The sequence below is a fragment of the Panicum virgatum genome, chromosome 9N (assembly GCF_016808335.1).
Source record: "Panicum virgatum strain AP13 chromosome 9N, P.virgatum_v5, whole genome shotgun sequence".
Taxonomy (NCBI): Eukaryota; Viridiplantae; Streptophyta; class Magnoliopsida; order Poales; family Poaceae; genus Panicum; species Panicum virgatum.
In genome coordinates this window covers 12,639,510-12,658,952 of record NC_053153.1, presented here as the reverse complement: position 1 = coordinate 12,658,952, position 19,443 = coordinate 12,639,510, and the positions used below count along the sequence as shown (strand labels likewise).

Sequence of the window (19,443 nt, the reverse complement as noted above, 5' to 3'; positions counted from 1 at the left end):
TTTTAACTTTAAATGCCTGAAAAGTATGTTAAACGAATGAATTTTTGAGAAATTTTGACACCATTAGATTCGTCGCACCTTGAAGTATTTTTAGGAATTTTTTATTTTTTAAATTAAAATTTGAATTTTAAATTTGGGCCGGTCCGGAACCGGACCGGCCGGTCAAACCGGACCGGTTCCCACGGTAAGGGAAACCCTGCACACAGCACAGCACAACGCACCCGGGAAGGCTGGGCCTGGGCGGGCGCGAAGCAGGTTCTGGGCGGGGATTGGTTCGCTCGCCAGCGATCGGTCCTGCCTGCGCGTCCCCTCCTCATCTTCCTCCCGTCGCGTCGCGCTCTAGCCTCGTCTCTTCTCCTCTGCGCTTCAATTCCTCCCCGCGCCCAAGAGCCGGGAGTGCGGAGAGAAATGCGACCGCGATGCGCCCCTTCCTCCCCTCCCTGCTCCTCCCAATCCCACCCCTAACCCTACCGCCGTCCCCGCCGCATTTCCACCGCCGCCGCTTCCCGCCCGCCCCGCTCGCCGCGTCCTACAGGCGGCCGTACCGCCGCCGCCACCGCGACGCCCCGAGACAGCAGAAGCCGCGGGCTCCGCCGCCGCCGCCACCGTCCCGCCAGCAGCAGCAGCAGCGCGCCGCGAATGGCGCCGCGCCGGGCGCCCGGCGCCAGGAGGAGCTGGAGGAGGCGATCTACGACTTCATGTGCCGCTCCGCCAAGCCCGGGGCGTTCCCCACCTGCGAGGAGCTCTTCGCGGCCGGCCGCGCCGACCTCGCGGCCGCCGTCGCGTCCAGCGGGGGCTGGCTCTCCCTCGGCTGGTCCTCCGCGGGCGGCGCGCCGCGCTCGTCGGCCGGGGGCCACCCTAACTACCCGCCCGACACGGGCGCGTATCACCACGATGACCTAGCGCCGGCCTCGGCGGATGACTCCGAGTGGTCGGTAACTGGAATTGCTCTGTGCTCCGATGTGCCCTTGTCGCTCCAAGCCTTGCTGAATTATTTCGGTGCGTGCGTTGCAGGGAGGAGGTGTCACCCTCTGGGCGGCAGCCAGAGATGGAGGAGACTAAGTGGGTGCCTTCTGAAGCTCAAAGCCTATTTGATCACTGCTATCGTCATCTGTCTGTTGGTTTATCATGGCCGTTGTGCTCTTCTGGTTGGTTGCAGGGAGGTCACGTTCAAAACAGGCATCGAGGGGATGCTCACCAGGTTGCAGAGGGACAGGGAGCGGGCGCGGCCACCCCCACGGAGTAGTGCCCGAGATGAAGGCCCAAGTGACAACGTTGGTATGTGGGTTTTTGATTCTCAGAATTCTTCAGGAACATAAGTTGTTTCCAGTTATGCAGTGGTAGTAGTACCTTCTTAGCCAATCGCCAATGGTTGAGAAACTTTCTTTTAGAGTACATGAGAAATTTCTGTTGCACCCGTTTGATTTTTGTGTATCAAGGAGCTCGTAGTTGCATAGTGGTAGTTGTTGTGGCTGGCTTCTTTTAGTGCTACTCCTTGCTTTACAAAAAAAATATGGAAAACACACGAAGGAAGTGTCAGGGAATTCAGTGATTGCACCATGAAGGGTTAATCCAAGCTGTCTTTTTTTTAGTTCGAATGGTTTTCTAAAGCGGGAGCCTCCTAATATTGTCTCTAGTAGAAAATTATCTAAACAAACTGTGTTTTACACGTGTAACCAAATATAACATAACAACTTGTCGCCTGTCCATTTAAGGCTACACAGTGTACAAAATACCTTTTTGTCAGCTAAGTGAAAATGGAATAATGACAACAATTGTTCGTTATTCTGTGATCCATCGTATCATTGGTGATTGTGTTAATATTTGCTCACACACCATCGACGTGGATTGATCTTTTGTCTATTTGCAAAACATTTTGTTCTGTTAACTTTTTCTTTGAACCATCAGCGAATTCAAAGCAGTTAGTTTCAGTCTGCCTGCAAGTGCTTTACAAAGTACAAACAACCAATTTAGCTTAGCTAGTACTATGCTCGTGGTCTTCTGTCTTCACTTTTGACCATTGTGTATTCTTCTTTTGTACGTTGAACTAATAAGTTGACCCAACTATGTTGCATATGTGCAGCTTTGGCTCGCAGCAGCAGCACTCCCAGTAGTAGTGTGGCTGGTGACAGTCATAAACCCAGTACACCTGAGAATGAAAGTGTTCATGGATCTCAGTCTCAAAATGGAATGCTAGATGGAAACAGTACCTTACCGAACTCGAGCAATGATGCATGGAAAACATGGACCCTCAGGAAGGGTGCTTTATCTGATTTTGAAGGTTGTCTGTTCATCTTATTCTTCTATACTGCATCATAGTTGTTAGATATTACTTGTTGACATATTTAATTACTGCAGCTGCTGAGGTCCTACCAACTGGAAGTGGACGATTATCTCAATATGATGAACTAGACACTGCATTGGTGCAAAATGACTTTCACAGATCATCCAACGGTGTGGCTGCAAGTGATTATCCTAGTGATGGTGTAGACTCTGAAAGAGATGAGATACATTATCGTCTTCAGAGTCTGGAATTGGACCTATCTGCTGCTCTCAAGACGTTAAGATCAAGATTTGACAAAGTTTTATCAAATATGGTGTGTATATGTCTTCATATTATATAGTTACTGTTAAAGTGCTACTTCCATACACTTTTCTTTTCTTGTTCTGAAATTGTTATGTTTTTAGTAGCATTTAATCACATGAATCCACTGCTTTGATATGCTTTATATATTACCATCAAAGACTCCTGCCTTCTTCATACTTGCTCTAGACATAAAGAGTACCTTCAAATCCTTTGCACTGTAAATGATGACATCATCATAAATACCTATATTTCCAATAGAAGATAGTGCAAGCAGGTGTACAATGATTGCAGTAAACACTTATTCTATCAATACAATGATATGCAGTTCTCCTGCGTGTTTGAGGAAAAAGATTGCAGTAGACACTAGACGATCCTCCCTTGCCATGTTGGGTGTTTTGTTATATTCACTTCTGGTTGGAGTTGACTTTTACAGCTTTATGAAATATATTACCGTTAGTAGTAGGCACAGTAATCAAATTGCCTGTCAGTAATAATCATGGAATTCATGTTGGTGTTTCTAGAGACATTATCATTGTTGTCTGTCACTGTCAATATCCAGCTTTGCTGTTGCCAAATGATGACAGAGGTGTAGGAGAGAATAATGGCTTGTATTCCTCCAAACCCTAGAAGGGTGGGATATATAGATCCTATACATGGGCCTCTAGATGGGCCTCTATACATGGGCTCACATATACACCAACAAGAGGAACCATCCTGAATTATCATCACTGAGATGTTTCTCATTTTGATCTATATTATGGCATTACTCTTGTATTTCTGAATAAATCGGCTTCATTGTTTCCTTTTCCAGTCAAATGATAATGGAGCAACTGTAGTTGGTGATATCTCTGATGATTGGGAATTTGAGGAAACAAAGGTAATGCAAGCTCAAGAGGAGCTACGATCAATACGGGCTAAAATAGCTGTATTAGAAGGAAAGATGGCACTTGAGATAATGTATACCCTCAAATTAATCATCTATGCTTCATATTTCATCTCATTCCCTCCAACTTAATCTATTATAATATCTATGGCATCATTAGTGAAAGGAACAAAATAATTGAAGATAAACAAAGGAGGCTTGATGAAGTTGAGAAGGCCCTGAGTGAGCTCCGTACTGTTTGTATCATGTGGGCCAATCCTGCTTCAGAGGTTTTATTGGTTGGGTCTTTTGATGGCTGGACAAGTCAAGTACATACCTACTCCAACCTTCTGTTTTGTCTTAGAAATTAAAATTATTAATAAATTACAAGATATTTACTCTGCTCATTGGTATTTTATTGAATTTATTCTAATAAATTTAAGGGTGTCAAAGAAATGATGCAAAACTATGTTGCTTCTCGTATGGGTGCCATCAATGCAATTACTGCTAGCACCGTGTATGATGTGTGATTAATAGTTGTCAATACATCACAAAATAAGCTCAGGCATGATCAGTTGTTACAGACTCTTAAATGGAAATTGCATCCTGAAAACTTGTATGGCTGGCATGTTCATATGTCAATCCTACTTCATAGGAATATTTCAACTGCTAAAAAAGGAAAAAAAATAAACCTGCTGAGTTAATGAATGCAGCAAAATTAATACGCAGTGAGTTAGGTAGATTGACAATTTGGCAACACAAGATTGATGTTAGTAGATGCATCATGAAAAGTACTTTAATCCCTTTATTTTCAATATGACATTTCCATATAAATTTTTAGTCAAAGTTCTGTCTTGTAGATTGTGTCAGTGTCCAAAACAACTTATATTTTCATCTGGAAGATTCTTTTTACTTCTAACTTTATGAGTGCATTATATGCATATCTGCTTTGGGTCGTGTGCCAACAAAAAGTGAGCTTGTCATGATAGTGCATAGTAGTGCTGTTTCGGTCACATTCTATAATGAAAAATATGTGCTGTTTATTGGTGATTAGCAGTTGAATTGCTTATGTGCATGGACTATCTATAGGACAATAGATCTTTATATAGTTGTGCTGGATTTTTAGCCTTTTCATAATGGAGTAATGGTTAGTATGTGTGGTATAATCTTGCTGAGTTCAATGAGAATGAGGTTCACCAATCCATATTGCCCTTGTTCTTGCAAGGACCAAAGCATACTTTGATCCAAAAGGCATAGCTTGATCCTGTTTTCATGCAACGAATACAAAGTCGATTTTTGCAACTCATGTTAGATGTAGGATATCCACTGGCACAATATGTAACTCTTGCATGATAATATTCTTATATTGGAAAGATAATATTCTTGTGTACATAATCATCACTATATTCTCACTTCAAAGGGTTATTATCTAGGGAAAATTCGATTCATGCCACCACAACTCTGTGAAATTGGGTTTCACGTTGAAAATCATGCCACTCAATGGCATGGATTTCAACATGAAATCCAACTTCGTGAAATTGGAGTGGCATGGATCCAACCGACCCTATTATCTAACTATATGTGTTGGCAGAGAAAGCTGGAAAGAACATCAGAAAGAGGCATGTTCACCTTAAACCTGAAGCTGTACCCAGGTAGATATGAGGTAATTGCCTGCCCTTTACTCTAATTATCTGTTTCATTATGTCCACTAACTGTTTCCATTTCTGCTTCAGATTAAGTTCATTGTTGATGGTGTCTGGAAGAATGATCCTCTGCGTCCCACTGTGTACAACAATGGGCATGAAAACAACCTTCTGGTTGTCACTTGACTTGAGGCTGCATCCTAATAGCATTTTTGTAGATTGTTGCCTAGATCGTTCTCGACATGATTTGATGCCAACTGATTAGATCCTTCCCTCCTTGTAACTAGTCAGCTTTGCCTTTGGTGATTTCGTTTACTTTTAGATAGTTGTGTACAACATAAACAGTGGGGTGTTGTCGGAATGTGTCACCCCGTTGAGATAGGAGAAGAAAGTAGCTGTCCATTCTTTTCTCCCCATCATTCTTCCTCTTCCCCGGTGTTGGTTCACCTTCATTTTGTGTAACAAATTTGTATGTGTACATATGCTGTGAAAAGCGGTCTGTTCCAGGTCTATTCTTGGAAGTGTTCAATTGTTGCTTGCAAGGGTTGCAGTGTCGAGGTAATATATACGTTTGCAGGATTCAAAATCCAATGTCAGGAGTTGCTTGAAGTGGTCTTGCTTTTACCGTGGGAAGAGTTGTTCTTCAGCCAAGGTAAAACACATCTCGGGTTCAGTTTCATCTCTGTCGATTATGTGTGCTGTGTAATATTCTTCTTAAACTCTGATCAGGTGGACAGCATGGAGGCCGATAACAGCACAACTTTGGAGGCATTCGTTTATTCAGGTTAGTGGTACGTACTGAAGGATATGTGCTTGCAAATTGCAATCATAAGCTAGGAACCGAGCTTGAACTTTCATTTAATCTTGACATCCATTTATACTTCTGCTTAACCACTTACAAGAAACCAACTCTTTTGTTTCTTTCTTCTCTTTCATCAGCCTATAGATCCAAATGAAAGCAGCAGTAACAAAATTACAATAAACAAAAAGAAAAGGCATAATCGAACAACTACTATTGTAAACACAAATTTTCACAAATTAATTATCAGGGCCTCACGCTTTTTTTTTCTCATGCTCTCCCAAGGCCATGACATAATTACCCAACCAAGCAACCAACCAGGTCTCCATCACCACATAGCTCAGAGCTCATTGATGTCTGCACTCGTGCGATGACGATGATCCACCTCCCCAGGGCGATCAGTTGCTGGTCCCCTTGAACCTGTACCACCTGGCGCAGATGACGAAGTAGATGAAGTTGAAGACGCCGATGCCGGCTATGGTCCAGTAGAAGAGGTCGAGCCGACCCTTGTTGAGGTCTTGCGCCAGCCAGTTGCGGCCGGAGCCCGTCGTCCGGTGCACGATGGTCACCAGGAACCCGCTGAGGTAGTTGCCGAGCGCCAGGTTGCAGAAGGCCAGCGCCCCCGCGACGCTCCGCATGTGCTCGGGGATCTCCTTGTAGTAGAACTCAATCTGGCTGATAAGGTTGAACGCCTCCGACAGGCCCAGGACCATGAGCTGCGGCACCATCCAGAGGCTGGACATGGCCGAGATGGCCCCGCCGGTGATGGTGGTGCCCAGCGTGGGCTGGCTCAGCGCGATGGCGCGGCGCCTGTCCTCGACGATTGCCGAGATGACCATGGCGACGGTGGAGAGCACGATGCCGATGCCCTGGCGCTGGAGCAGCGTGAACCCCTCCTCCTTGCCGGTCATCTTCCGGAGCCTGGGCAGCAGCAGGCGGTCGTAGAAGGGGATCCAGAGCGTCTGCGCGAGCATGGCGAAGACGGTGAAGGACGCGGCGGGGATGTGGAAGTTGCCGAGGCGGCGGTCGGACTGCAGGGCGCCGAGCACCACGTAGGTGGACTGCTGCACTACGGCCACGTAGTAGATGATCCCCGTCGACCACACCGGCGCGATGCGGATGAGGCACTTCACCTCCTCCACCTGCTGCACGCTGCAGAGCCTCCACGGGTCCGCCGGCGCGGCGCCGCCCGGGCGCACCTCCTCGGGGGACGCCACGATGGCCGCCTTGTCGAGGCACCGGAACTGGTCCGTGTGCGCGAGCTTGGTGACCATGGCGCTGGTGTGCGGCGGGTCGAAGAGGTCCTGCTTCGGGTCCTTGGGCTGCTTCAGCGACCGCTTCTTGAGCGCGGCCCCCAGCACCTGCACGACGCTGGTGAAGGGGCTCCCCTCGGGGGTGACCCGCACGTACAGCTTGGTGCCCATGAAGAAGAGCACGCAGGCGAGGAACATGAGCGCCGTGGGGATGCCGAGCCCGATGGGCCAGCTGACGTTGCTCTGGACGTAGATGATGACGGTGGCCGAGATCATCATGGCGGCGGTGAAGGTGAAATAGTACCAGTTGAAGAAGCTGTTGATGCCGCGCCGGCCGGACTCGGTGTGGGGGTTGAACTGGTCGGCGCCGAAGGGCATGCTGCAGGGGCGGATGCCCGCCGAGCCCAGCACCAGGAACGCGAAGGCCATGAAGAGCACCGCGAGCTGGTACGAGGACGCCTTGTTCCCGCATGGCCCGTCCGCCGCGGGGCATTCCGCCGGGTGCAGGCTGTCCGCGCCCGCCGTCAGCGTCAGCAGGAACATCCCCTGGTCGATGATGCATGGAAGAAACAGGTGAGCAAACCGACTTGGAAATAGGAGGGAAGGGAACACTCAAAAGAAAAATCTTGAACACTTTAGAAACACGATTTCCCCATGCGTCGAAGCAGTCAAGCAGATTACTTGATTCTTCTTCTTTTTTTTGAACGGAAGCAGGTTACTTTTTTTTTTTTGAACGGAAGCAGATTACTTGCTACCCGACTGGTACCGCAAAACCTGAGTAAAGTGACGAGTTTGGGCCTTTGGGGATAGGTGGTTTACGGCAATCACTTTGGTCATGGGCTTGGGCTCATGACCCACCGAGGACATCCGTGTGATGGAATTCATGATCAGGCCAGGCCCATTCTCGATCTCCTTTTGGTTCGGCCCGAGCCCAACCCATCCTCATCCTCCCCCGTGGCCCATTGAAACCGCCCACCCTGCAGTCTCCAGAGCAAGGCGACACGGCGACACGGCATGTTCCTGCACGGGGAATTGTAATGGACCATGGTGGCGATCTGAACGTGGCATCGGCTCTGCATCGTAGGCGACCTGCACCTGCACGCTTGTGTACTGCTCTCCCAGTGTCACGGCCCACGAACAGAACGAGCAAGTGGGTCAATCCCGGTGGCTCCATCTCGTCTCCCCGCTCTGCGATCGTGCGGCTACAGCGCGAGCTGGCAGTCTCAACGCCGACGGACACGGACAAGGTGGCCGGACCATCCGGCCGCACATGGCTAGGGGTGGTAATGGGCCATGGCCCTAATGACCTCTTCACAGCCCAATAAAGTCCTTAAAATTTTTAGTTCAAAAATACATATATTTAGAGCCCGGTCTTTTTAGGACCCGATCCTTAGATTTTCTAGTTCAAAATGTTGGGCCCTTTACCACCCATACACATGGCGGCCTCTCGATTCGACATGAGAACCGCCTGATTCATGGCACCAGGGGAGTTGGAAGCTTGGTTTCTGATCGTGGCGGCCCGCATCACGTGATCCGGCTGCGCGCGCGTTGCTGTATAGCCGTTGCCCGGGTCCCGTGTCCAGACAGCCCCTCACGCGTTCCCACCGCACGTTGCGCGCCGAGCCGCCGCCGGAGCACACCGACACGCCCTGCCCCCAAGTGCCCACCACCCACCCACCCCTGCCGTGCAAGGCTCCGACGCCACCGCTCGCTCGGCACCACGCACGCGGCACGCCACGCGCGTCGTGTCGGCCCCCGCCCACTTCCCACCGTTCCACACGAGCGAGCGCGCACGCGCGTCGGCGCGTCGCAAGCGAACAAAACCCCCCGGGCGGCGCGAGGCCGCCCTCGTCTCGATCGTGGCCCCGCATCCCCCAACCCCGGCTGCCCCACTCCACCATCACACCCGGCGGCCGGTGGGGGACCAGACCAGGAGCTTCACCACGCCACCAGCAAGCAAAGCAAACCCATAACACGAACGTTTCTGGAAGAGTGGAAGGGGGAACCGACCGACACCGGCGCAGCGCTGCGACTACGATGCGATCCTACCCCCGGGGGTGGGAGTTGCTCTCCCTGTCGAGCCGCGCGAAAGAGCCCCCCGGATCTCACCGGGATGAGCTCGCGGTGGTGGCTGGCGCCCGTGAGTTGTGGCCAGGTTTCTCAGGTGGTGGTGAAGGGACCTGAGTGCGGCAGCGTTCGTGGCTGATGTCCTGCTTCCGGCATCATCGATCTACCCACGTACCGGTCCGGGTGCGAGAGAGACCCGTCGCTTTCGGCATCGGCAAGCAGGGGATCGCCGGAGATATTTGCCTCTAGTGATGGAGCTAGCGTCCAGGGCTACCGCGCACTACGGCGCACACCACACGGCAGGGCGGCAGCAACCAGCAGGCGGCCGCCACTTCGGAGAAGCAGCTCCACCGACGAGCCCATCTCCGACGGCTCCACCCGGTGTCCCCGCCCACTTGCGCGACTTGTGGCGACGGGTTTGGTGCGCCTCGCCGCCTGTCCGGCCGGATCGGATAAGGGCGCCGCCGGCGGCGACGGGGGGAAGGAAGGATCAGCCGCGCGTGTCGGCTTGTGACGGTTCAGTCAGCATGCGTGGTGTAAGGACGGATCCCCAGCTGCAGTGTCCTGCCGAGCGTCGTTACCTGGCTACTAGCTCTAGGTCTGCCGGCCGGGTTCAGGTCTGTACTGTACGTGTGGCTCCGCTGTGCAATCCTCCTACAGCACTTGGTAGTCGCAGTGTCGCACTCGCGCGGCTGCTCATTTTGCGCGCCTCGCGTCGCGGGTGGCGTGCAGGTGTAGTGCGTTCGGTGCGTGAGTGACGAGAACCCATCCATCCATCCAAACGAATGATTCGTTTGGTCGACGAGGCGTAAACATCTGGCTAGCTAGTACTAGGATGGACGGGGACACGTCCACTTCGCTGCACGGCGACGCAAGGCGATCCAATTCGCTTTTTTTTTTACAGAAAAAAGTTACCATTTTGATCCCGCTTGCATGAGTAAAATCAACCTTGCTTTGGGCGCCTGGGGCATCATCATCTTTCTACCCATAGTCTCATAGTACCAGCAGGTGTCGTAGCACCAATCATCGTTGCTACTAACGTAGTGGGTGGCAGCTAGCTAGCAAGCCGCATGCGCGCCCAGGGGATAAAAAAGTGGGACAGTTAGGGGCACTACAATACGGGTTAGCGCGGCGCTAATCATGTGTCCCCTGCTAAAAGCAACTCTTTTAGGTTAGTTTAATTTGCCCCTTGGTTGGTATGGATGTGCACGCATGCGCTTTCTGTCATTAAAGGACAGAGAGCATGCATGTTAGTAATGCAGGGCTACAACCTAGTACAGGCTAACTACGTGGGGGTTATGTGTGGCGTGGAGTGCTAATGCTAGCTAGTTAATGCTAGTTACGATATTTTGGCTCCGGCACCGTGTTGGGTGTGAGAGGAATCAATTTGCTTGGTCTCGCTAATTATCTTCACCTGATTTTATTAAAAAAAATAATTATCTTGCGCCCCTTTTTTTTCCTTTTTTGGCAAAAGACGCAGCAAGCAGCATGCAGCATGGAATGGAAGCTTCTGCGGACTGGAATGAAAAAGAGGTGGAATCCTAACAACCGTATATGCTGCTATGCTACGCATGGGAGATGCGTATGGTCTCCTGGTGGGCGAATAAGTAAATGTGCTAAGATGTTGGTAGTAGCAGTACTGCTGCTACTACGTGAGCTGAACCCGTCAGCACTGATCGGTGGGAGAAATCCGGCGACGTGCCTCCAACACCACCGGTAATCCAACCACTAATTTGACCCGTTAAGACGACGCGTGGTTTGGTAGCTGCTCCTCCGTACACTCTCCGCCTAAATTAGCGTCAAAGACAACTTCAAACACCGCACCTAAAAAGACCACTCATGATAATCCTAAATTCGCACTCGAACTAACCAGCAGGATTCGCCGCCGGATCTGGACTTCTGGAGCGGTGCAGCTTCAAGTCTCTTCCGGTCAGTAAATGGCCTGAAACTTCAGCTACAGCCGGCCTCGTGCTGACACCATGATTAGCGCGCACGGCGTGCTGCTAATTACTTCTTCGCCTCCCAGATCTCCCACGTACATTACATTCGTGTTGGGAAGGGGAGGAGGCGGGGAAAGAAATTCTCTGGAGGTAGCAGTGACCACGAGCCGGCGAGCGAGCACGTGGGCGCTCGGTCCATGTGCCGCCCATCGTCGTCGTCTCCAGCGGCTAAAGGGAGGTGGGGGGAGAAAACAAAGGAAGAACAGCTCGGCGGCTGGAGACTGAGTCCAACTCATCGATCTCCAGAGGCCACCAACCCCACCACCGTCATCTCCAATGGCCAAGTGGAAACTGAATCTGGCCGCGCGCGGCGGCGAGTCGGTCAACCCCCAGCGAGCAATCGGATTCCAGACCACCGCGAATCCGGCGGCGAGGAGCAATAAATAAAGCAGGCAAGCGAAGGACGACAGGAGCAAGGTTGTTCCAGTACTTACGATGAGGGAGGCGACGGAGGCGATGGCGAGCGCGAGGTAGCGGCCGAGGTAGGCGTCGGAGAGGAAGGCGCCGATGATGGGGGCCAGGCTGGTGGTGCCGTTGAGCCCGTTGAGGAGGGTGGCCGCGTCCACGCTCCGCATGTGGAACACCTGCGTCAGGTACACCAGCAGGTTCGCCGACGTGCCCAGCGTCCCCAGCTTCTCGAACGTCTCGTTCCCTGCCGCCGCGATTCCCATCTCAGCCTCCAGGCCACCATTGGATTACCACACGCCGCCGCACGACGCGACGCCAGCAAGAGGGGGGGAGAGAGAGCGCGCACCGATGATGAAGGGCATGGCCTTCCAGCCGTAGTACTTGACGGCGGGCCGCGGGCTCTCCTCCCCGGCGCCGCCGCCGCCGTTCTCCGCCTTGTCCACGTCCATGCTCTTGAGCTTCCGCGACGCCTCCTCGTCCTCCCGCCCGCCGGCACGCATTCTCGCCCGGTCGCCGCCTGCTTCTTCTTCTTCTTCCCCGGGGGAGACGAGCGCGCCCCCTGCCCCTGGTGGCTGCTGCTTCTGGTCTCTGGCGCCTGTCAGTAATGAGAGGAGCATCATGCCTACCGGCTTATAAAAAGGCCCAGCACAACGGCAGTCGGTCACGGGGGGCAGCTGGGGATTTTTCTCTTCTTCTTTTTTGTTTTCCATACGCCACCCTGACTCAACTTTTTATTACGTCCGGGTCCCTGCTGGCGATCTTGCGCACCAGCTTCTTCATGCTGCCATGCCATCCCTAGTTTTTTGAAAGCGACTCGAGGAGGCGGGTGAGGTCGGGGCTGGGCCGATCTGAAGCTGATCATGGCTGGCTGCACGTAGTAGTATGGTATGGTGGTCGCCCGCAAGGCGAAATTCCTTGGCCGAGTGGGTGGCCAAGTGGTGCCGCCGTCCCTGTCGTCGTGGTCACTGACTGGTCGCGAGTAAGCCTGCAGTTGAGTGAAGAGCATGGATCGCTCCCGCGGAGTGTCATCCAGGTCTATAAACTCGTAAATTAGAAATCGGAGATCTTAGATTTGTTTATCATAATGAGGTAGTTTGGTTTTAATTTATAACCAGTAGGGTGCAAACTCCTCCTATTTCATAAAAAAATGAGGTGGTTTGGCTTTGAGATTTATACGACAATGTCAATTAGTTTTACAATTTGCATAGATGGATGATGCTCCACGACAAACTTAAGGACCTTGTGTGGTAGAGTTTTTGGATGCATTTGTGAGGTTTCTGAAGCAGTGCTGCTTAGCGACGTGTTTGACCCTTATCATGTTTCGACAATCTGCTTTCTTGTAAGTATTTCCAACACTACACTTTCACCGTTGGAGATTCGCGGGAGCATTCGAGTGTTATTCCACCACTTGGTGCTCTGAAAGGCATTTCTCTAGCAGGGACAAAGGAAGTAAATTATTTTGGATACAACTGGGCAAACCCTGAATTTCCTCTCAAACTGTCGTCCTATCTTCTGGTGAGAGTGAGACGACATTGACAGGACTACAGGAGAGAGAGAGAGAGAGAGAGAGAGAGAGAGAGAGAGAGAGAGAGAGAGAGAGAGAGAGAGAATCGGCAGAAGAGTAGAAGACCAGGAAAGCGAGAGGGAGCGATGGCATTGACCTTTCCAGCCAGACGCCCAACCGGATGCCCCCAACTTGGATCGAAGGATCACTGGACGTCTGGACCAGAGCGGCCGGGTTTGGTGCATGGATCGTGGGGGCGTATTGCATTGGTAGTTGTTGGAGACTGTTTGTCCCGGAGGGAGACAGGCGGCGAGCCAGAAGTTGTTAGCACGGCTGCGTCCGGCGAGCGGCGAGCAAACTGAGCGTGAGAGGGAGGGAGCTAGATAGATAGGCCAGGCATTATTGAGGTTCCTTGGCACATGGAAACACGCAAAGCGATGCCGTCTCTTTTGGTACCCACCCCTTCCCTGTCTCCCTCGAAAAAGTTATGGGTCGAACAATACACCTTGCCTAACTCGGATCGTCGCCGCCCCCTACGAAAGTTCAGGCAGACATGCTGCTGCTTTTAATCTTTGCTGCAACTGACAGAGGGCTGAATCGAGGTAACAAGCAGAATTTCTGAATTTGCACAAACCATCCGCGGTTTAATTTAATCGCTCGTTTTGCTCTCGCTCAGATTGGAATCTAAGTGCCGGTCTGGCTTCATGCATTGTTTACCACCTGCTCACGAGCATGATTGTTATGCAGCTGATGACACTCGATTGAACTGAATCTTTTTGCATCAACACCACCAACCAACCTCTCTAAGCTCTCACTTTATGCAGATGGGGGTTCCCTTTCCTTTTTGTGTAGAGCGGGATGCACGTATACCAGTAGTGCTCATTTGCTCCATCGCCCGGGCAGAAGGTCCTGCGATAGATTCGTCCCGGAGCTGATTAGGGAGCCTTAAAATTTCTGCAAATTGTTCAGACGTCTCTGTCAGTTTGCATGAATCGGCCACATGGTTGGTCACTGACTATAATAATTCAAAAGGCTCCTTCACATGATCCTCCCCAGGGGGGAGTGCTCTCGTTTTAGGTGGCGTCGATCCCATGCTGAATCTGTCTAATCATCCATCGGTGCTTCAGTCGTTAGGGATCAACCTAACAAACGTGACATGAATTTTTTTTCTCTTATTAAGTTATTATGATGTAAATTAGATTAATAATAGTGGAGACGCATGCTGTGGTGTGCTGCCTTTGCCCTCCTGGATCTAGGGTGTGAAGATGGGAGAAGCAACGTTGACCGGATATGATATGCAAGCCTATCACGTCAGTGACAGTGTACTATTAGTATATGTGTATGCGTATCTCATGCATTCATGAAGGAACAGTGCTTGGAAACGGTGCGTGATGGAGGAAGAATTGACAAGATAGTTTGTGGCAGGGGCCCTCTTGTCTGACCTTGTGATGCCCTTGACATGGACTTCAACTGGATTGGGACCAATCAATCAGGCCGGGCTAGAGGATTAGGCATATCAGGATGTGTTTAGATAGAACCCAAAAAAATTTTTGGGACGGAATCTTGTTAATTTGAAGTACTAAATGAAGTTTATTTACAAATTTTTTTGCACAGATGGGTTGTAAATCGCGAGACGAATCTAATGATGCTAATTAATCCATAATTAGCGGATGGTTATTGTAGCATCACTGTTGCAAATCATAGATTAAGTAGGCTCATTAGATTCGTCTCGCGATTTACAACTCATCTATGCAAAAAGTTTTGTAAATAGACTTCATTTAGTACTCATGCATGTGTCCAAGCATTCGATACGACTTTTTTTGCGTTTACAAGATTTACGGGTTATGATCTAAACAGAGCCTGAATGTGTTGTTAAAGAAAAGAGTGTGAAGATTTTACAGAGACATATGAATGTGTTTGGTACTATGCTCCTCCATGCAACGGCAGTGCATGACAAACAGTGCAGGGGAGGGATTAACAAGCCATTTCCTCTGACAGGGGAAAGTTCTACTTGTTTATCTTTTGAAGCCATGGCATTGGACTTTCGATTGATAGGGCGAAGACTAGGGAGCAATGACAATGAGTTCTTGTGATTAAGGGAATCTAGATGGGTCTGTAGTTTATCTGAGAAGTTCATTGAAACAGGCTAGTGTGTGTAGTAAATGAAATGGATATCTAAATCATTAATCACTCCAAGAGTTTACTGAAGGCGCAGTACAGTACCTATCTTAATCCGGTCTCACCAGACACCAGGTTCGCTGCAGTGACTACAGGCTAATTTCCACACCAAACCTTATCCATCTTTATAGCAGAGAAGAATCTGTTGGCCAAGGCATCCGATGGCGGCTACTCGATCTCTTTAAACAATCCTTAGCCCATGTCTGAAGGATGCCGCCGCCTTGTATCTGCTCTGAATTCCGATCCAGCAGCCAACGACGCTCGGCGCGAGACTGAGCCGGAAACCCGGCTTGTAATCCGGTCGGCTCCTTCCGCACGTCGGCGTCAAGCCGGCGCAGACACGTCCGTCCCTACTCGCTCTGATCCGACTGTGCATGGACTTTGAGAGCTGTGGTGACATGGTGTGGACGTGCGGTTGCCCTCATCTTCAGACAGTTAGGCTGCTGTGCTGCGATCGATGACGACCGTAACCCTCCTCCCTCTGGCTCGAGGAAACGGCAACCTGGAAGGCCTGCCGAACCGAACACTCCTGCTGCTGCCTACTACTAGTAGTAGCAGTAGCAGTGTGTACTTGTGATCACGATCATGCGTTGCAGGTGCATTGCAGACTGTGCAGAGCCGGCGTTGGATTCTTGGACCCAGATCCTTGCGGGCCGGTACGGCCTGCCGCCTGCCCGTGCTCTCGCTCTTCTCTGTGTTTGTTAGGCCGTTAGGCAGGGTGTGTTTGGTCTACTTGGACTGCACGGGCCAGGGCCACGGGACCAGCAGCTGCTGCTGGTGGTGTCCGGGTTGCTTCGAGACCCTACAAGCCAAGGCCATAGGCCAAGTCAACCCGCGCGCACGCACGCACGCGCGCACGCATCTGCCTGCCCTTCCGTTCCCCACCCAGGTTGTTGGCAAATTTTTTCCTCCACGCTGCTGGCCGCTGTCCTGTGTCCTCTGCCGATCACGCCGAGGAAAAGCCGGGGAGGATTAGTTTGAAAAGAAGAAAAAAAGCCAGGGAGGAAGACTTGTGCTGACCGCTGACGAGTTGGTGGCAGCGGCAAGGCGAGCGGGCCACGGGCCACGGCACGGCACCACGGAATGAAGTGGATGGCCTGGCCGGCCACTCGACCCGGGGACGCCGAGCCTTTCGATTCGTCGTAGCAGGTGGCAGGAGCACACGTACGGGCTGGGTGGCTGAAGTGGACGGGGCGAGCGGCCGGCGGGTACGCCGTCGCCGTCGCGGCCGTTCGCTCGCCGCCGGTCGCTGCATTGAGGGACGCCTAGGAAGGGGATGGCTGCTGCTGGTTGTTGCAGCGCTAGCTAGCTCCTCCGCAGAGTGCAGAGGGGGTGGGGATTCGCACGCGCACGTCCTGAGACTTGAGTTGGGGCCTTTGTGGGGATGGGCCGTGTCAGCAGAATATATGAGCGCGTCGTGGGATGGGATGCAAGGTTTCGGCGACCGCCCGTGTCGTGACGAGCGACGGTGTCCGGTTCCTCGTAGGCTCGGCGGCTCGCTGACGCGAGATCTCGTGCTGCGCGGTGGAGGAACCGCGAGGGGAGAGGAGATGCACGGGCGCGGCAGTACGGTTTACTCTTTATCTTGAAAATCTTACACTTCGATACCACTAGTTACAGCTTTTTACACGTCTGGATCATTATTCCTTGCACCGTGCTCTAGTCACTGCATTGCACGTCAACTTCAGGTAAAAAAAAATTACTAAAATAGGATGGAGAGGGCACACCATCGGTGCGAGAAGGACTAAGGCCCTGATCACAACCTGTAAACCCTAAACGAAAAAAAATATCACATCGAATGTTTGGACACATGTATGGAGTACTAAATGAAGTCTATTTATAAAACTTTTTACATAGATAGACTGTAAATCGCGAGACGAATCTAATGAGGCTACTTAATCCATGATTTGCAACAGTGATGCTACAGTAACCATCTTCTAATTATGGATTAATCATGAATTAATTAGCATCATTAGATTCGTCTCTCGATTTACAACCCATATGTATAAAAAAAATTGTAAATAGATTTTATTTAATTTTAAATTAGTAAGATTTCATCGCAAAATTTTTTTGCGTTCCATCTAAACACTCCGTAAAAGGATCAAAGGAGTGCTGGGGTATCATTCACCTACGGCGCGAGTGAAGCGCTTTCTGCTGCTCCCGGGTTCCGAATTCTGACTCTGCGTGCGCTTGTCTATTTGCCGATATGGATAAGGATCAGATTCAGAGCCATCGCGAAACGTGATAGTGCTTTTCACAGGAGGGAAAGCCAAGGCATGCATACTCAGTTTCTAGAAGAACTTTATTCCAAAAATGGAGCCAACTCTATATTTTGCTCCCTAGATGTAAGTAAACTTGGAGGTGAAAAAGGAAAAATAGGGGGAAACCCAGCCAGACTGTTGGGCCTACAACTGACAACTAGAGATACAATTGGATAGCCAAGCCAACGGACAGTTTTGCACCAATCCTTTAGTTCATTTTGTTATACATATTTTTCTCGCTTTCTTCATTAGCTCTTTTTTTTTTTGAGTTTTTGTCCCTTTTGGGTCAACCAAATGGCTAAAAGAAAACGTGCAACCCTAGTGATAATTCTAGAGGTCCAAATTGGTGACACTTACGTACACTTCCAATTATTTTTAGTTCAATTTTTGCTATTTTAAAAAATAAAAATTTACTTTAAAGAAATAATATAAATATTTAAATTAAAAAAAAGTTTGAGGTATATCTAAGGATTATCAATTTCCACGCCCAAATAATGCATACCCTGCACCAATCTTTTTCCTCCCCTCTCATTCTCCTTGCTTCCAAAACCGCTTGGAGCCGAACATCGCAGCTAGGCACCCTCGCCCCTTTCTCATGCATTCGTCAGCTTTTTATAGCCAAGTTCACCTCTGCCTGCCACTTCATTTTTAGCGAACACGCCTGGAACAGAGAAAAGGTTCCTGCCACTTTTCATCTTTTGAAAAAGGAACGGAGGGGCCAATGGAATTATGGAACAGTATGGTGAAATCCAACTTCTAGCTAGAAAATAGCAGAACTCGATGCGTACACGCGACACTATCGTGCCCGTGCTGCCTAGTGTCATGACCGCACAAACCATAGCATTCTTATAGCTACGCTTTACTACCCGAAATTGGCATTTTCATCAGAAAAAGACAGGCATTGAGTGACTGACGAGATTACAGAGCCACGTCAGCACGTCCACGTGATCTAATCCCCTCTTTCCTCTGACTTAAGACCGTGCTGCAGTCTCGATCGATTGGTTTAGACTGCTGATGTGCTGATGAGCAGTCGCCTATCGCTGTCGCCATCAGTCAAGTCCTGCATTTCACATGTATAAAAGAAAAACCTGCATCTCCTCCTCTCTGTTTTACCAACAGAACGGGGGACTTGGCAGGCCCAAAACGTTTTCAAGACCAAAAGCGCAGCACTGACCGTGCTGCAAGCCTCGACATGGTATGGGCTCCCGAACAAACGAGGGGATCCTACAAAACAAAGGAGATCTCAATATAAAAGTTTCTATAAAAAAACATAAGGCAAAATTGCGCATGCTAAAATTCCAAGTAGTGATCCCATCAAAAAAATTCCAACTAGTGATTGAATTAACAAGCATTTTTTTTAAAAAAAGTAAGACTTAACAGCACATTGGCCGGGGATTCTGGCGGCATGCATTTCTTCAAAGTAGTTTGGATGCCCATACCGACATACCGTAGAACACTCTCAACCGCTATTGGAAAGGAGCACTATTCAGAAATTCGGAGGCGGACATAGTACAAGTGTAGAAGTGTTGACATGGACAGTAGCCAGAAGCTTGGACGCAGAACATGGATAAGAGATTCTTATGCAAAGATTGACAGCGAATTCACGGACAACATAGTACATAGGAAGAGCCGGGCTGTCGAGTGAAAGCAGAGGACATGGGTGATTGTTCTTGTCTGACGGAAATTTGTGGTCAGATAGTGACCGAGGCAGCTCAAGTATAAGGATTTGTAGCCAAACAGATCGCCAACCTTTCAGCAATGATTTGTGGCCGAGCAAATCTCCAACCAGCCAAAAGGAAAAGTTTCGCCTTCCAAATAGCAGTTGACATATACTGACACTAGATGGCCTCGTGCATCATTCTATAAACTAAGCCAGACAGC

General features: G+C 50.1%; 2 protein-coding genes across 4 annotated transcripts; one reads left to right on the top strand and one right to left on the bottom strand.

Annotated features, from left to right (window-relative positions):
• Positions 1–266: 266 nt before the first annotated feature.
• Positions 267–5,613, top strand: LOC120692797 (protein FLOURY ENDOSPERM 6, chloroplastic-like). 3 transcript variants are annotated; one of them, XM_039976182.1, is made up of 9 exons: positions 271–931; positions 1,015–1,062; positions 1,160–1,278; positions 2,084–2,281; positions 2,359–2,597; positions 3,399–3,544; positions 3,631–3,778; positions 5,041–5,101; positions 5,183–5,613. In XM_039976182.1, the coding sequence occupies exons 1-9, from the start codon at positions 420–422 to the stop codon at positions 5,185–5,187; spliced, it is 1,476 nt and encodes a 491-aa protein (XP_039832116.1). In that variant the 5' UTR covers positions 271–419; the 3' UTR covers positions 5,188–5,613. The 3 variants fall into 3 exon arrangements, with proteins under 3 accessions (XP_039832118.1, XP_039832116.1, XP_039832115.1); XM_039976181.1 differs by having other exon boundaries at positions 277–931; positions 5,041–5,112; XM_039976184.1 differs by lacking the exon at positions 3,631–3,778 and having other exon boundaries at positions 267–931; positions 3,399–3,464; positions 5,041–5,112.
• Positions 5,614–5,921: 308 nt separating this feature from the next.
• On the bottom strand, positions 5,922–12,281 carry LOC120692796 (protein NRT1/ PTR FAMILY 2.11-like). The gene is made up of 3 exons (XM_039976180.1): positions 11,966–12,281; positions 11,646–11,863; positions 5,922–7,690 (listed from the first exon to the last, which is right to left on the bottom strand). Exons 1-3 carry the CDS (start codon positions 12,237–12,239, stop codon positions 6,290–6,292), a joined length of 1,893 nt encoding a protein of 630 aa, XP_039832114.1. The 5' UTR covers positions 12,240–12,281; the 3' UTR covers positions 5,922–6,289.
• Between the last annotated feature and the right edge of the window lie 7,162 nt (positions 12,282–19,443).

What these genes read in the sequence shown, in the direction of transcription:
- LOC120692796 (XM_039976180.1), bottom strand. Translation starts at nt 12,239, where the DNA reads ATGATGCTCCTCTCATTACTGACAGGCGCCAGAGACCAGAAGCAGCAG. An exon ending in GGCCATGCCCTTCATCATCG is followed by an intron (nt 11,864 to 11,965) that starts GTGCGCGCTCTC and finishes TCGCGGCGGCAG; the next exon opens with GGAACGAGACGTTCGAGAAG. An exon ending in CCTCCGTCGCCTCCCTCATC is followed by an intron (nt 7,691 to 11,645) that starts GTAAGTACTGGA and finishes ATCATCGACCAG; the next exon opens with GGGATGTTCCTGCTGACGCT.
- LOC120692797 (XM_039976181.1), top strand. Translation starts at nt 420, where the DNA reads ATGCGCCCCTTCCTCCCCTCCCTGCTCCTCCCAATCCCACCCCTAACC. An exon ending in TGCTTTATCTGATTTTGAAG is followed by an intron (nt 2,282 to 2,358) that starts GTTGTCTGTTCA and finishes TAATTACTGCAG; the next exon opens with CTGCTGAGGTCCTACCAACT. An exon ending in AAGATGGCACTTGAGATAAT is followed by an intron (nt 3,545 to 3,630) that starts GTATACCCTCAA and finishes TGGCATCATTAG; the next exon opens with TGAAAGGAACAAAATAATTG.